Here is a 16,081-nt window from a genome sequence, read left to right as displayed (position 1 = left end):
GTTTTTAGCATCGGGATGTCCCGAAATAATTTCACTGAGGGTTGGTCATGCACAATCGAAAAAGAACATAAGCAAGCTCCTTCCTAAGCTCAAAACTATAGCGTACAGCACCATTATCTGTTGTCAAATTGAGGTTTTGCCGAGTGAAATTAAGAGTGCCCAATTCTTCCACATATCCTCCACAAATTAAAAAAAATAAATAAATAACCAAAGTGTTTTCAGCAGAAAGAATAAATCTACCAGTAGGCGAGAAAAGTATCACACAAATAAGTTGGGAACGATTTCTTAAGCTCATAGCCCTAGATTTTTCGTACTTTTTTTTTTCTGAATTAATATCATTGCTATTTCCTATATTTTCATTGAAGAGGTGTTTCAAAAACCCTTGTCCATGGATTTCCGACCAATAATCAGAACAATCTCTTTTTCACTCTTCTTTTTCAAATTTTTTACAAAATAATGAAAAATAATAGGGAAATACTTTGAAGTCATCCTTATAAATCAAGCATCTCTTCTGTGTTTTGTGAAATAGTTTTGTTTTTAAGATATTCATATACTCCGTCAACCCAACTAAGATGTAAATCAACATTTATAAACTTAACATCTCTTTGGTATTTTACCGATGTTGATTACCCTAGAGTGTTACAAGAATATTTATTCTCGAGCTGCTCCTTGTCCCACTTTAGACCAGTTATACTAAAGAAGCCGTCAGAAATAAAATAAAACTCCACGCTTTCCTTCGAGTTGTGAAGAACAGAAAATTTAAACAATGCTGCCTTTACTTTGCCCCATGAGTTTGGGACAAAAGGGATCAATTGCTACAGTGCCCCACTATTCTCGTTTATTTATATTTCGGCCCAGTCGACAACCAAAGTTTACGCCCCAACGGTCCATTTCAACTCTCCCCAATAAACACCCGCAATTTCATGATAAGTTACATTTTAAATTCAAAATGTCTTCCTCGTTCACCTGTTACTCTGCTCTATCATAATTTATTTTCTCCCTACTTATATCTACCTTTTTTTTCCTCCCTTCTGTGCCTTTGAAACTTGAAGGAAATTTTGAGAAAAAAACAAAGGGCTGATCAAAATAGAAGAAAAGGTCATAAGTTGTCTCCTTTAAGAAACAAGCTCTCCGAAACTCATCTGGATGCCGAACGAAAAAATACTACAGCCGACGGATGCTGAAAAAACAGAAGACAGAGACAAAGATCATTAACAGCATGTAAATAATTCATCCTCGCTCAACGGTACTTTCAGTTAATTCTGAGGATTAATATAGCTGGATACTTCAGTCTTCAGATATCCAGTAGAGAAATATTTACATCGCTTTGCATTTTCCCAAACGGTCAAGTGTCCGGGATCAACACATATTTACAAATAGACTATCAATCTTGAAACAGAGGGTTTCTTCAAACACTCTACATCTCACTCATCCAGTCATCCTCTGATTCATAATTAGATATCTCACTTTCATGGTCATCCAAACTCATGCCCTCAAAAATGTCAACATCTTGTGTTTCATTATCAGGAATTGGCGCCTCATGAGCTTCAAGACCAACTGATGTTCTGTTCCCAAGCCATTTCAATGCAGGTGCATACTCGGTCGCAAGAACTGACACATCAGATGAGCTTGACCCATTGTAAACATCAGCTGAGATTGATCCATCCCAAGCCATAAACTTCTTCTTTAGCAACTCCTTCTGCGAAAGAAGTTAAAGGAAAAATGATGTCCGTAAAAATTGAAATTAGTGAGAAAAGATGCCATTACTGCTACTAAATTAAATTAGCAACTGTGTTGGTGATTGTGGAACTAGTTGACAGTTAAAACTGTTAAAGTACATAACTCCAGTTCCAAATGCATGCCAGTGCAACTCTATTTATGTACTTCACAGATGTGTTAACATCAGACCTCTAGGAGACACACTTCCAAAAAGGTCACTGTTCTATTTCATTACAAAGAGAACAAATCTAATTTCCATTTCCCTCTGTCTCTCTCCCCCCTCCCCTTATTTTGCAGAGCAGTAGCCAAACATGATTTGCCAGTAGATAAAATTATAAATAAAACAACCTAATTTCCTCTCAAGAGCAAAATTAGTCCCCTGTTAAGAATTGCACTTTACTACTACATAATGGAAATGCAGTTTCAGTGACCAAAGTTGAATGCAAATGGACAACTTTGAAATCCACCTTTTTTTGCAGAGAAGATTGGTCCACTCGCCAGAGCTTTGGCTTACGGATAGCATGCCACCTGCATGTTCAAAGAATTTGCTGATATAAATCACCATATGAATACCACTGCTCATAATTAAATAATTAAAGTGTAAAAATAAAAAACCTAGGAGGCACTGGATGAGAATTTCCAAATAGTACTCCACGAGCAGCAACTGAAGCCGCAGCAGATTGTAGAACATTGTCTGCCTCATTATATCTAACCAGCCTTCCACGGAATGAAGCAAGAAGTAAGTCAGCATCACTTAAATATGAAGCCACAGCCCAAGCATCATCGATTGCATCCTCACTGATAAAATCTAGAACTACATGAAAAATGATAGAACAGTTGGGAAAAGCAGTAGCATCAGGTAAAACAGCACTTACAAATTACATGCTCGCATGCATGCATCTCTTGAGTGTGATACTTAAAGAAAGGAACAAAGCTAAAATAATTCCAGAGCAATAGGCAGATAAAAGAACTTACAATTTTCATGTAAAAAATCAAGAACAGGTCTTGCTTGCCCATGCGCTTGAGAGAGAACCTTTTCTGGAGCATCCATTTTCAAAGGTAATCTAGAGAACTTCTCCTTCACAACAAATGCGTCTTGGTCTACAATACAAACATAAGCTCAGAAGTGAAAACTCTTGCAGTCATAAGGGAACAGTATCATAACTGTCCAAAAGATTAGAAAGCCACAAGATCTCCATCTTCATATACTACTAAATTTTGTAGTTACGAGATCCCTTCCCATTTTTAAATTTTTTTAAACCCCTTAAAGCAGCTTAATGACAGCATACCCATTTTCACTAAGTTATCAGTCTCTCTTTTGTTGTGTAGAAATTTTCCCAGAGCATGAAATAGGGAAAGTGTCTCATCTCTGCCAAATTGGATAGAAAATCCACCGTGCCCATCTGCTTTCTCTTCTGGGAAATTGGGTTTAGAGATGGATAACGATAAATTAAGCATTGGATCTTGTTTTAGAGAGGAGAACTGCAAAGATGTAATTGCGTGTCTGATGTCCCCTCCACTGGCTTGTGCTACCAGATCAATCTGTTCTGCGCTCAGACTATATTGCTCTTGTCTGCATATTTTTGATAGAGTCCTCTTAATGGAACCATTAGTGATAGGATTAAGAGCCACCTGCAATTACCAAAAGCAGCATTAAATGAGCATTTGTTAAAAAAATAATTGTATATCCAAGAATACACCTGTTCAAGAAGTAACCTTGCGAGCACCAGCATCCACAAGAATTGACTGAAGCTCTTCAAAACTCTGTGCAGTGCTATCAACTGAATCTGCTTTACCACATTCAGTTAGCACTACAGCTGTTGGTATATGAGTTGATCTCACAAGAAGTAGCAAGCACTGTCGAAGTCTTTCAAAAGCAGTTCTTCCATTTGTCACAGGAAGGTCATCAATTAGAAGTATAGCTGATGATTTTGATTCTCCAGGAATGGACGGTGAGGTTGAACCGTACCTCCTTATTCTCTCAACAAAATTCTCAAACTCATCCAACTTAGATGTGTACTCGAGCCCTACCAGTAGACCAATAAACAAAGAACCGCATAGAACACCATCAGAAATTAACTAATTTAATGATGTTAATAAATTAAAATTAAAATTAAAAAAGAAACAAAAATAACACCTAGTCTCAAAAGGACCACCCATTCCACTCAACTTTACTCTTCATGAACAATATTTACTTGAGATACCTGTTTTACAATTATGCATATATTCTTGCCAAATTGTGGGAGTTGGAGTGTCCCATTCATATAATCTGGCTCCAAGGTGAGAAGCAATCTGACGGACAGTTGCCTACAAGAGAAGTGGCATTGTTTCTTCAATAACATTATTGAATGTTATGCAAATTGTTGTTCATCTCTCAATAAGTTTCTTTTTGTCACTTAGATTTCCTAGTAATCAGTAAAGAGCAGGATTAAGTTGCAGGGTATGAAGTCCAAGTCCCACTTTTATGCACAACACATATGCATAAAGTAGGAAAGGGAAACAATGCAACCACAGGCCTACTGGTTCATTTTTAAGTAACACAATGTTTATGTTTACACATAATCAAGAACAATCCTCTATCCTAATAGATGATATTTTCAAATAAAATGCCAAAAAATGAGAGATAACATACAGTTTTTCCAACTCCAGCTTGCCCAGTGATGACAAGAACGTTAGTACTAAATTTGTCCTGTAAATCACAAATTAAAGACCACGAAGTTTCACAATGTAAATAAAATATTATGAAGTCCAAAGCTCAAAAAAAAAGGAAACAACAAGATGTAAACTTATTAGTTTCTTACACTCTATCCTCCACTCAAACTTCAAGTTCAAAGTAATCATAATTGAGCCTTTTATTTTCTTTTTCATTTATGAGGATAAGGCACTTGAATGTAAAAGGAGTAGTTCATAACAATAAACTACCTTTGAATTTCCCAACCTTTCCTCAAACCATGCCCTAACTTCTTCGACCTGCAGTAAGAAGGAAGAAAGATAAGATGATAGTCATAAGCAATATAAACTTGAAAAGGATATAAAAATAAATTGACTAAACCTTCTAATCTTGGGGGAGTTAAAAAAAAATCAACCTTCTTTCTCTGAACGGCAAGTTCTTCCAAGGAACGAGGTTTATATTTTTCAGCCCACAGTTGCTGTGTGCTGCTACTTGCTGATGCTGAATCATGGTCTGGATTGACTAAACCTTCAAATCTTGAGGGAGTTAAAAAACGCCCAACATTCTCTTTCTGAATAGCATGTTCTTCCAAGGAACAAGGTTTGTTTTTATTGGTCCACAGTTGCTGTCTGCTGCTACTTCCCAATGCTAAATCACGTTTGGGATTGACTAAACCTTCAAATCTTGAGGGAGTTAAAAAATGTTCAACATTCTTTTTCTGAACATCAGGTTCTTCCAATGAACAAAGTTTGTATTTGTCAGTCCATAATTGCTGTGTGCTGCTACTTCCCAATGCTGAATCATTTTCCTGATTCCATATAACTTTGATATGCCAAATATAAAAAAGATAAAAGAAAATAAATGAGATATAGCGAGGCAAAATTCAAACTTGAATCAATAATTACATATGGATCACTATAAATGCTACTCATGATTACCCCAAACAACTAGAAAATTAAAGTTATCACTTAAAATCTCTACTAAAATTGTAATAAGTAAAAGAAGAAAAGACAAAAAATGCATACCATTGGATACCTTGGACCCATTAAGAACTTCATCAAACTTTTCAAAAGACAAACTGATCTGCATTCCACATACTCAAATTTCAGCCTCCCATCACAAAGCTACTTATAATTATCTAAAAACGCAGCAAATGCAATGGTCAGAACTCGTATGCAATTAGTTCAAAGTCACTAAAAAGTTGAAACTTTCAACCACTCAAATAATCTTTCTTTGACAATCATCCCCACGAAGTGCAGTTCATTTACATATTAGAGTTCAATTTTTAATTTTCGAAAAAAAACCAGAGTAAATAAAGTTAAGGAAAAGCAGTAATCTATGAACAGTTAAAGCATACTTCATTTACATCACTTCTCAGACAAGGCTTCTTCGCGGACCTAGGGTTTGTAAGAGTAACTAACGACGTCTTTTTTGACTTCCCCGAGCCTCGATTTAAACTCAGTGAAAGATCAAACTCTTCATCGTCGGACGAAATTACAATCACCTCATTTTCCTCCCCCATCGTAACCAGTATTCAAAAGAGACCCTAACTCTAGGAATTTGTACGGACAAACAAAAAAGCAGACATTCAAAGCGGAGCGTTTAGGAGGGAGAGTAACAGAGAGCTAGCAAACGGACAAGAGGTATTTATGGAGGGAAAGTTTCGCGGGAAAATGCTGGGGTTTTTGTTAAGTATTTTTTGAGAACGCGCATAGGAGAAGCGTCGGGGAAGGTTAAAGTTATGATGTACCGACAAGAAAATCATTGATTTATTGAATCAACAATCTGTACCGTACGGTTTATTTCCGCCTCGTGTTTGAATTGAAGGGCACGTGCATCCTATCCAAAGAACTATTAAGCCCTAAGTGCTTATAGGCCCAATAACTTTAGCTGGACCTTTTGGTGCCATGATTGAATTGTGATGCTGCTCGGCCCATTAGTCCTCTCAACGGTATTTACACCCCTTTATAAATATAATGAAACCCCTAATTCTCATATTTACAACACGAGATTAAAAAAAAAAAAAGAATAAAGTTTTAATTAGATTATAGTATTATTCAAAAGATATTAATTAAATTAAAAACATTATTTTTCAATAATATTCTTACTATTGGATACTTATTCCTTTAAGAGAAGAATAGTTATTTTCACAAATTCTCGCAGTAGCAGAACCCACTAGTCCGTCAATTAACGGCGCACACCAGTCGCGCCATTCCTCACCTACCCCGACACATCTCCGATTCTCATTCCTTTCTTTCTCAACAAAACCCCGCAACTCAAACACAACTTTAAATTCAAATCCACTCACCAAACACAAAATCCCCGAACCAATACCCGGACTCGACCCTATTCCATGGCATTATCCACGGCCAACTCATTGTCTCCTTCGCTGTCATCCAAACACGCGTCCAAACAGCCCGAGTTATATACCTGGTTTCGCAGCCCTAACGCGATTGCGCTTAAGTCTCCGCCCTTGGCACCGGCTTCTATTGAGTTGAAACGGAACGGCGGTTTCGTCCTGGGCGAGTATAAGGTGAACCGCAGGATTTACGCGAGTAGTGCGGCTCCGATGATGGATCAAACGGTTAGTAAAGCTCCTACGATTGTTGAGGTGGATTTGGGACAGCGGAGCTACCCGATTTATATCGGATCCGGACTTCTGGATCATCCCGACCTGCTCCAAAAGTATTGTTTTTAAACATTTCACTGTCTAAAGTTTGTCCATTTCGATTTAGGTTCGTTGAAGTTTTTGAAATTTTGATTTGACTTTTGATACGAGGTAGGAATTTAACTACAACAAGCTAGATTACACATTAGATATGCTATAAAAGTCTAAATTTTATGGTTTTCTTGCTTGACTATATCTGGTAATTTAACATGAAATTAATGGCGCACTTGTAAGTGCTGTGTAATAGATTTTTTTTTTTTTGAGCAATGTGTCTCTTCCATCTACATTTGAAGATCATTTCCAATTCAGACATTGCTTTTACAAAAGCATAGATCAAGTCTTCCTCAACTTCAAAATTGATTTTGTCAGCTAACTAGAATAAATATTAAAAAAAAAAAAAACGTTTTGGCTGGTATATCATTTTGGCCAAACTGCTTTGTAAAAGAAACAGATAGTAAGTAGTTCTTCAAAGAAAGAACTCAAAGTAGTAACTGATTTACAGAATATTTTTTGTCCTTCCAGTCAAAATCACAAAAACAAAAAGAATTAGATTTTTTTATGACACCGAAAGCACTATTATATAAAGATAGGTTTTTGGGAATTCTGATACTCTCTTGCTTATGTCAAATAACTGTTTGTATTATAGGCATGTTCAAGGAAAGAAAGTTCTTGTGGTTACTAACAACACAGTTGCACCATTGTACCTGGATAAAGTTACTGATGCTTTGACAAGAGGGAATCCAAATGTTTCAGTTGAGAATGTGATTCTGCCAGATGGTGAGAATTACAAGAACATGGTAGGTTCTCTTTTAAGGTTTTGGTTATCATTTCATTGTTGCATTACTTTGCTAGTCGCCATGAACTAACCAAAATACTTTGTACCTATAGGATACTCTCATGAAAGTCTTTGACAAGGCCATCGAGTCTCGGCTGGACCGGCGATGTACATTTGTTGCACTTGGAGGTGGTGTTATTGGTGACATGTGTGGTTATGCTGCAGCCTCTTATCTTCGAGGTGTTAGTTTCATTCAAATTCCTACAACTGTTATGGCACAGGTATTTTACCACCCAAGACTTTTTTATTATATTTTTGCGGCTTTCTGCCTTCAATCATGCTTTTTTGCTCAATGGTCTCGATTGTCTTCTACTATTTCTTTTGCCTTTCCTTTTCTCTAACATTTTCTTATCTTTCTATTTCAAAAATTCTTAATAGGTAGATTCTTCTGTTGGAGGCAAAACTGGCATAAACCACCGCCTTGGCAAGAATTTGATTGGTGCTTTCTACCAACCTCAGTGTGTTCTCGTCGACACTGACACATTAAATACATTGCCAGACAGGGAACTGGCATCAGGACTTGCAGAGGTTATCAAGTATGGGCTCATCAGGGATGCAGAATTTTTTGAATGGCAGGAGCAAAATATGCATAAATTGATGGCAAGGTATAAGTTTGACGATGAAAATTCTTAACACGTTCTCATACACTAAGAATGGGCATGTTGGTTGTTAACTTAACTGATAAATTTGAAAGACGAGGAACAAGAGGACGACATGTTCGAATTTATTTCAAATTAAAGATTCTTATTTTCCACGCTTTAGGAATATGGTATTGCATAACCCCTTCCTAATCTCTTCCAATCGACTGGGCCTTCTTATTTTTTGAATGGTTTTATCGATTATTGAATATTTTGGGACTGGCCCATTGCAGGGATCCAAGTGCATTTGCTTATGCTATAAAGCGATCTTGTGAAAATAAGGCTGAGGTTGTGTCCTTGGATGAGAAGGAGAGTGGACTAAGAGCAACACTAAACTTGGGTCATACATTTGGTCATGTAAGTCTCTTTTTTTTTTGTGGGGGGGGGGGTGGTGTTTTAGAAAACTATGAGGATTTATATTAATACATAGTTGACGTATTACACTTTAGTAGTGGACCAGGCATCCACCCAAAATCAGTTGAAGCTATATAAAACAGTATCAATCCCCAAAGTCTGATCTAATCGAAAAGAGACTGCCCAACCCTATACAAGTTACATGACAGTTGGTCGTGCAAGTTTTATATTAGATTATATAACTTGGATCATATTTATTTGGTCTATTAATTAAATAATCTTTTAGCTTGCAAGACCAACCTATTGTATTAAATTGCCATCTTGTGTAGGCTAGTACTAATGCATGTATATGTTACTATGATATCAAAGCTAGCTTGTCAGCATATACTCGAACTATAATACATGAAATTTTCTATCTCTTTCTACTTGATTAAAAACAAGAATGGCCTTTGACTTTGTGGTATTCTTTTCTAGCTAAAAGATTCTTGATCAACTTCTTCTGATCATGTGGCTTGTCTTACCAGGCCATTGAAACTGGGTTTGGATATGGGCAGTGGCTTCATGGAGAAGCTGTTGCAGCTGGCATGGTTAGCATATTCTTCATTTGGGTTTCATCATGTTATAGCTGTTCCCCGTTTTATGCTGTTACTTAACTGTATGTTGCTTCTTAGGTCATGGCCGTTGACATGTCTTACCGGCTTGGTTGGATTGATGATTCTATCGTTAAACGTGTGCATAACATCCTACAACAGGCTAAGTTACCTACTGCACCACCAGACACCATGACTGTAGAAATGTTCAAGTCTATCATGGCCGTAAGACATTTAATTTGTCATCATTCTTTAAAGCACAAACTCTTTTGTCTCATTGTTTAACATATTTGTACCCTTTTGATATTGCAGGTGGATAAGAAGGTAGCTGATGGACTATTAAGGCTTATCCTTTTGAAAGGTCCGTTAGGCAATTGTGTCTTTACAGGCGATTATGATAGGAAGGCCCTGGACGATACACTCTATGCATTTTGCAAGTCCTGATTTCAGATCTGTGTTTGAGCTCTTGTTTACAGCTACTCCCCAATTTGTACTAGGTCATTGTGCAATGTATTTTGATGTTCAGCCCACTATCCTTGACAGTGCTACAATGTCTTCGCAATCTGAGTTCATAAGTTTTATGGTGAAAAGTAGATACCAAGCTGTAATTTATATGGGTTGATTTTAGAAATTATGGCACACGGTTATTAAAAACCTCTCTTTTTTCCTTTTCCCGATTCAGCTTCATCGTTTATTCCATTGTACTGTGGCTTCAATTCTAATAGAAAGGCCTTAGGTTTGTGTTTTCATAGTTTCATGGTAAAATCTGGTGCTTCAATGAGCCAGTCTATACAGTTTCTAACATCATTTTCCAATTCAGTTGCTGAAACAATGCAGCAGTATTTATCTTTCGGCTTAACGGACGAGTAATCGAATTAACGAAATTTGAGACACTTCCGGAGACGGACTAAATGCTAAGTAACTGAGCCCCAATCAGATCAATAGCCAAAACTCTGCTTAGATCATTGGGTCCATGAATTGTGTCTGGAGCAAATAGTTAGGTACCTTTCTCGTTAAAGTTTCGACCATATTAAAAAATGTGATTAGATTTGCTTGCTTGTTTCTTTAGTTTAATGTTCTAAATAGTTTGAAATAAACTAAATTGTGAAAAACAAGAACCTAACATGCTGTTTGCAATTCAACTGTACAAACCAATAACATCTCTTTTTAAGCCACTAGAAGGAAACCAGATTGGTAAATGAAGCTTTTGGATACCCAGTATGACTTGGCACATGCAGATGACCTGAAGGAAGGTTGGTTTTATTGGGTAAGTTTAAAACCTACAGGTCGCCACAAAATCTCACTTCTACAGTCCTGTCCGAAACTCCTAAGGGTTCTTACTGGGGACTCTATTTATTCTCACCACATTGTACCTGGATAGCCAGATTTTTAGGAACATTCGGACAAAGCTTTCTCTCCCTGTCGAAAATATTCTGGTCAAATGGTATTGCACATCTGTTTTTTCCCAAGCAGTACTGCATGCTCGATAATGAGAAAAACCAATTAGCACAAAAGCAGTAAAATGAAAGTGTCTATGTGCACAGACTAGAGAGATGGTAAACCTGTTCGATAATTCTCTTGCTAGATGGTGCGCTGCAGTTTCCAAGAATGTAATTACCACAAGCACCAAATGGATTACCATAGCTTGCAAACTCAACACGGAGAATCTTTCTGTTGTCAGGACACATCAAGGTAGCTGATCTTCTGGCATCATCAAAAACTTTTTGTATAACAATGTCTTCTCTTTTCCGATTATTGACACGTGTTGGATCACTTTCTTTTATGTAGCTGCAGATTGTATTCCTGTTGACAGTTACGATTTGAACACCATCTATGTTTCCTCCTATTTCCTCAAAGATAGCCAGGAGATTATCTTTTGGCTTCAAGAAAGCTCTTGGAATATGGTACCTGAAATTTACAAGAGTGTGAGACCATTTTTCTTTATATACAAAATTGATCCAAATATGATGTAATGCTTACACAGACTGCGAAGGCTTTCCTGTAGGAGAGAGGAAAGATACCCAATAGCGACCAATGCTTTTCCCATTGACCCATACCATACCTTTAGACATGGTAGCTACCTCAATTGCAAGAGGATCATTTCCTTCAGGGGCATCAAAATAGGTCTGAAATGGAAAATAAAATGAGTTTTAGGGAATCCAGATTACATTCACTTACACTTTTTTCCATTCCGAGTTTAGTTTTATATTTGCATTTAATTGCTTCGAAGAGGTTGCTTAAGGCAGTACCTTGTACCATGTAAGGGGTCCTCCTAATCCCTTAGTTTTATTCCATTTTACCCTATCAGAACCTTCCTGTGTGTAAACCTGAAATTTTTCGCCATCCAAGCCTACCTGTAGTCGGCACAAAGCTGATAATTTAATCCTTGTTTCAAAATAAAGCCTTGTTTGAAAAATGAATTACAGCTGGTTACCTTTTGACCCCATTCACTGTAGGTAACATCAAGGGTTCCAGTATTAAGACCTTGGATTGCTACAGTTCGAGTTCCAGCATACCTACGCTCTAAGTAGACCCCGCTATCCTAATGATTGCAAAGAAGATTATTACCAGTTCCCACTTATTTCATTAGGGATAAAAATGAAAATCAAGAACTGAAAGGCGGACGCTGAAAATTACAATTATTACCGGAAGACCAATTGTGACACCCAGAAGTGATATGTGGTTAATTCCAGGCTTCAAGATTATTGGTTTCTGAAAGACAAAGCTATTCTCTTTGTTGGTTCCGTGTCCAGATCCTGTCAACCAGAGCTTGGTGAGTAGATAATGAACAAAACTATTGGGGGCCGTATCAGTTGCAGCGTCTACTCAGACTACTTATACAATGTTCTTTATGACAAGTTTAAACAAATAAATCCCCTTGAAAAAATCGAGATACAACTAAACAATTCTTTGGAATTTGTATTACAAGAATCAGAATCTATTGATCCTTATTACCCGACAAAATGCAAAAGCAACTTTTTTGGGTTCTTCTCTTGTGAAATTTATATTTCTACTACAAATCCTGAAACTCATTAGACAATGCAAGAGTTCATAGAAAAGAATACCAATATAGTGTCCATTTACGAATCCATGCATCATATGGCCAAGACTTGCAATTCGAAGGACTGGGAGAACCTTTTCCCGCAAAGGTAAGTGAAAGCCATCCAATGAAATGCTGAGAACAAAATGTCAATTACAGTTGTGAGAACAAATGAAATCATATCTCCCGAAATGTCAGTTAAAATTTGCATACCTAGTAGTGTGCCACAAATAGTCTGTAGTGTCCTTTGTCACACTCCACTGTTCCAGCGGGGATGCTGATTTGATCAAATTCTCATTAAGAGTGGGAATATCTTCTATGAACATTTCCCACCGAAGAGCTTTGTTGGCTGCTTTTGATTTCTGGTAGTGTCTTGAGCTATGTTGTGCAACAATCTATTTTATACCATAAAAAAAGGTTTTATCTTAGAGGACTTGGAAAATTAAATTTCCAACGTTGTACTTGAAAATGATGGAGTGTTACCATTCGAGTATTGTAGACAACAGTTTTGCAATCAGGGAGGATGCTTATAGAATACTGGGGAAGGTAATATTTGGAGCCCCTGAAAGTTAATGTTGCGGGTGTCCTAGAGTCGTTGTTGCTCAAGAATGCAACACAAGCTTTAGTTTTAGGCTGTTCATAAATATGAGCCTGCAAGAAGTAATCGCTTAGTTCATCTTAGAAACACAACTTTAATTTTCTCTCTGGGGAGGAATACCTCTAGGTTCGGGCCAAAATTCTCAACAGAAGGTTTCCCCGAAAGCAGAGCTTTCTTACACAACCTCAAAGCAGAATGCAAGTCTCGCAGGTGACCCCATTTTGGTTCCCTCAGCATGCCTGGACTCACAATATAAAAATCTCTAGCGATCAGCAAAAATTTGTGTGAATGCACTTAAAAGTGAATGAAGTAAATTGAACTTCCGAATTGGTGATCACAAATTCAATAGGCCTAACCATATTCATCAATGGGCGCTTCATCATAGTATCGGGTGGTTACAAAAGATGAACCCGATCTTCCGTAATTTGTTCCACCATAATACTGTCAAGAAAAATATAAGAAGAATTGTAGGAAGAGTAGAAACATTTTGACTTGATTGACTACTCTTAAAATATGACACTTGTTGAAATGGTCTTGAAGTTGAATACCATATAATAGTTTGCAAGAGTACCATTCTTCGAGAAGAAACGAGCAACTGAGAACGCAAGATTTTGAGCCGACCTTCGAGATGGTGGATCGCCAAATACTCTGTACCTGTAATACCAATCAATCCCCTTTGAATAAAGGATCTTTCTGGGCAACTCGAAGGAAATAAAACACCAGCTGACTCGTGAAAATTTGTCCATTGCAAGAAAATTGAGTTCCAACACTTTCTGCTACATTTTTCCTTTCATATTGTTTTGTGAGGGGGTACAATCGAACAGGATGAAGAATGAACAAGAAACGACACTCAATTAGCATATGGATGCTTTTTCAAGGAATGTAGCTAGTTACTTACCGAGCAGTCCAATTCTCCGTCCATAACACAGGCTTGCTTGGTTTATTTGGACCGGTGAAAGTATCTCCACAATTTCTCCCATTGCATGTGTTGATCTGCACTTAAACCATTATATATTTTGCCCGTCAAATTTTCCAGTAAACTTGAGTGCTTAGAGGGATAATGAGTACTAAGTCATCTGGACTTAAGAATAGAGGCTTACCACTGGACCTGGGGCATCCTTTTGCTTGCACATCACCCAGGGAACTCCAGTGTTTAGTCTCACAGCCATAGTTCCTGCCCAATGGACATACCGAGTTCCTAGTTCCCTGAATGCAAGTTGAATAGTGTTGTATTCATTTTCAACCTGCAAAAAGAAATGAAGAAACTATTATATCATAGGTTCAAGGTATCAATAATCTTCGTGCATAGTTTTTTTCGTTTCCATTTTAGTGGAACGTAACCTGTGATAAAATGATTGGACCTCCTTGAGATGCATATAGCTGGGCATCCTTCATCATGTCTATAATCATTTTCGTGAACTCTTTCATGTGGTACTGCATAAGAAAAACATCCAATTATGGAGCCATCCGTTCAATCTAAATCAAACTATGCAACTAGCTTGATGATTACCTTGAACGGTGGATTATCAGATCGAAACGTAATATTTGGAACTTCTCTCAACCAAAATGGAAATCCACTGCAAAGATTTACATTTGATCAAGCAGACTGAGTACATGCGTGCTCATTGTAGGAAAATCATTGCAAAATTGGATTGTTAATTAGAATTTAGAAAACTTTAGCCGGGGCCATACCCATAGTTCCATTCCGCCTCAATGAATGGCCCGACCCTAAGTGTTGCGTACATACCCAGATCACCAATCATCTTGATAAATTTGGTCAAATTATAGTTTCCTTCAAAATTGAACTGCAAAAGCCGGAAAAAGAAAATGTAAAAACACAGTGGCTTATAACAAACAGTACCAGTTGCAAAGACGCTTATTATTAGCTTCCCAATTCAGAAAATATCACTGACATGTTACCTGGCCCTTCTCTGGTTCATGAATGTTCCAGAAAACATAAGTCTGAATCACATTCAATCCTCCAGCTTTAGCCTTTTTCAGTATGTCCCACCACATCTAAGTACAAAATTAATCAAGCAAGCAACCACATTAGCATAACCAAAACACACACATAAAATAAAACATATTATATCCACGATTCTGAAATAAGAATTAAGTACCTCAGGTGGCATCCTGGGGTAATGGATTGAACCTGAGAAGAAAAGCTCTCTTTTACCATTGATGATCAAAGATCGACCGTCGTATGTCACGCTCCTTTTAAACTTCTCTCCTTGAACAACCGTTGAAATCGTCAACAAGCAAACAAGTGCCGCCAGCAGTACTCGACTTGGTACTGACATAGTGGTACTGTCAGTGTGTTACTACTACTTAACAGGAGCAGACCAGACTGTGGTGTTTAATCAAAACTGGGGATGTGGGTTTCAGTCAGAATCCGAATCAATGAAGTTGGTTTGCAGCATTCATGGAGCTACGATGTGCTGAATCATAGTGACAGTGTCAGAGACAGTGGAGTGAAAATCTTTTCAGCTTGAGAGTATATTTCGGAGAAATTGTTTGCGTTGAGTGCAATAAAATATTTGCTTTTAAATTGATTTCATCGTTTGGTTCAGGTTTCTTCTTTCATGTCAGCACTGCTCGTTCAAGGTGCTTCATTTGGATGCTGACCAAGTCCAATCATCTAACAGAAACTCGATGTTGGCGGGTAACGATTTGTATTTGTATTGTATTAACACGTGGCATCAGAATTTCCTTTATTTACGGATACAAAATTAATAACGTAAATCAGATATAAAAAAAATTAATAATACAGTCTCTCGTAAGCTATTTGTATGAATCTTGTATAAGATTTGTTTTGCTCATAAAACAATGCACGAATTCTAGTTGGTGTTATTCATGATCATGAAAGAGACCAAGCTATTTGGTTGACAATTGTTGGCCTAATCTCAAACAAACAAACTACGTTGATCATACAAAGAAAAACGTCTGTTTGGCGAAAAAGTTTAATTAA

At 37.3% G+C, this 16,081-nt stretch overlaps 3 protein-coding genes across 7 annotated transcripts; 1 reads left to right on the top strand and 2 right to left on the bottom strand.

The window, feature by feature from the left end:
- Nucleotides 1–1,208: 1,208 nt before the first annotated feature.
- On the bottom strand, nt 1,209–6,145 carry LOC102630797 (cell cycle checkpoint protein RAD17). Of its 5 annotated transcripts, none has more exons than XM_052431622.1 (12): nt 5,748–6,145; nt 5,416–5,473; nt 4,806–5,212; nt 4,642–4,689; nt 4,352–4,408; nt 3,924–4,026; nt 3,436–3,746; nt 3,009–3,351; nt 2,695–2,820; nt 2,335–2,436; nt 2,188–2,247; nt 1,209–1,701 (listed from the first exon to the last, which is right to left on the bottom strand). In XM_052431622.1, the coding sequence occupies exons 1-12, from the start codon at nt 5,910–5,912 to the stop codon at nt 1,418–1,420; spliced, it is 2,064 nt and encodes a 687-aa protein (XP_052287582.1). In that variant the 5' UTR covers nt 5,913–6,145; the 3' UTR covers nt 1,209–1,417. The 5 variants fall into 5 exon arrangements, with proteins under 5 accessions (XP_052287582.1, XP_006466987.1, XP_006466988.1 ...); XM_006466924.4 differs by having other exon boundaries at nt 1,209–1,699; nt 2,187–2,247; nt 2,335–2,533; nt 5,748–6,144; XM_006466925.4 differs by having other exon boundaries at nt 1,209–1,699; nt 2,187–2,247; nt 2,335–2,533; nt 5,757–6,144.
- Nucleotides 6,146–6,548: 403 nt separating this feature from the next.
- Nucleotides 6,549–10,226, top strand: LOC102631297 (3-dehydroquinate synthase, chloroplastic). The gene is made up of 8 exons (XM_006466926.4): nt 6,549–7,075; nt 7,705–7,855; nt 7,947–8,114; nt 8,272–8,498; nt 8,765–8,888; nt 9,410–9,472; nt 9,557–9,700; nt 9,788–10,226. The coding sequence occupies exons 1-8, from the start codon at nt 6,744–6,746 to the stop codon at nt 9,917–9,919; spliced, it is 1,341 nt and encodes a 446-aa protein (XP_006466989.1). The 5' UTR covers nt 6,549–6,743; the 3' UTR covers nt 9,920–10,226.
- A 144-nt stretch (nt 10,227–10,370) lies between these two features.
- Nucleotides 10,371–15,551, bottom strand: LOC102631097 (beta-galactosidase 13-like). Its single transcript, XM_006467108.3, has 19 exons — nt 15,234–15,551; nt 15,034–15,129; nt 14,806–14,918; nt 14,624–14,690; nt 14,455–14,547; nt 14,214–14,357; nt 14,012–14,106; nt 13,662–13,767; nt 13,470–13,554; nt 13,234–13,352; nt 12,999–13,166; nt 12,729–12,910; nt 12,541–12,650; nt 12,122–12,231; nt 11,910–12,017; nt 11,725–11,829; nt 11,456–11,601; nt 11,038–11,383; nt 10,371–10,950 (listed from the first exon to the last, which is right to left on the bottom strand). Exons 1-19 carry the CDS (start codon nt 15,411–15,413, stop codon nt 10,825–10,827), a joined length of 2,499 nt encoding a protein of 832 aa, XP_006467171.1. The 5' UTR covers nt 15,414–15,551; the 3' UTR covers nt 10,371–10,824.
- Nucleotides 15,552–16,081: the final 530 nt, after the last annotated feature.

This window comes from Citrus sinensis, chromosome 7, assembly GCF_022201045.2.
Source record: "Citrus sinensis cultivar Valencia sweet orange chromosome 7, DVS_A1.0, whole genome shotgun sequence".
In the NCBI taxonomy this organism is placed as follows: Eukaryota; Viridiplantae; Streptophyta; class Magnoliopsida; order Sapindales; family Rutaceae; genus Citrus; species Citrus sinensis.
The sequence above is the reverse complement of the archived record's forward strand: the minus strand, read 5'-3'. Positions and strand labels throughout refer to the sequence as shown.

Coding starts and splice junctions, on each gene's coding strand:
- LOC102630797 (XM_006466924.4), bottom strand. CDS start 5,912: ATGGGGGAGGAAAATGAGGTGATTGTAATTTCGTCCGACGATGAAGAG. Junction 4,690..4,805: donor TTGCCGTTCAGAGAAAGAAG/GTTGATTTTTTT, acceptor TTCTTACTGCAG/GTCGAAGAAGTTAGGGCATG. Junction 3,747..3,923: donor TATGCATAATTGTAAAACAG/GTATCTCAAGTA, acceptor GTCTACTGGTAG/GGCTCGAGTACACATCTAAG.
- LOC102631297 (XM_006466926.4), top strand. CDS start 6,744: ATGGCATTATCCACGGCCAACTCATTGTCTCCTTCGCTGTCATCCAAA. Junction 7,076..7,704: donor CATCCCGACCTGCTCCAAAA/GTATTGTTTTTA, acceptor TTTGTATTATAG/GCATGTTCAAGGAAAGAAAG. Junction 8,115..8,271: donor CTACAACTGTTATGGCACAG/GTATTTTACCAC, acceptor AATTCTTAATAG/GTAGATTCTTCTGTTGGAGG.
- LOC102631097 (XM_006467108.3), bottom strand. CDS start 15,413: ATGTCAGTACCAAGTCGAGTACTGCTGGCGGCACTTGTTTGCTTGTTG. Junction 14,691..14,805: donor GAGGCGGAATGGAACTATGG/GTATGGCCCCGG, acceptor AAATCTTTGCAG/TGGATTTCCATTTTGGTTGA. Junction 13,353..13,469: donor AGCGCCCATTGATGAATATG/GTTAGGCCTATT, acceptor TTGTGAGTCCAG/GCATGCTGAGGGAACCAAAA.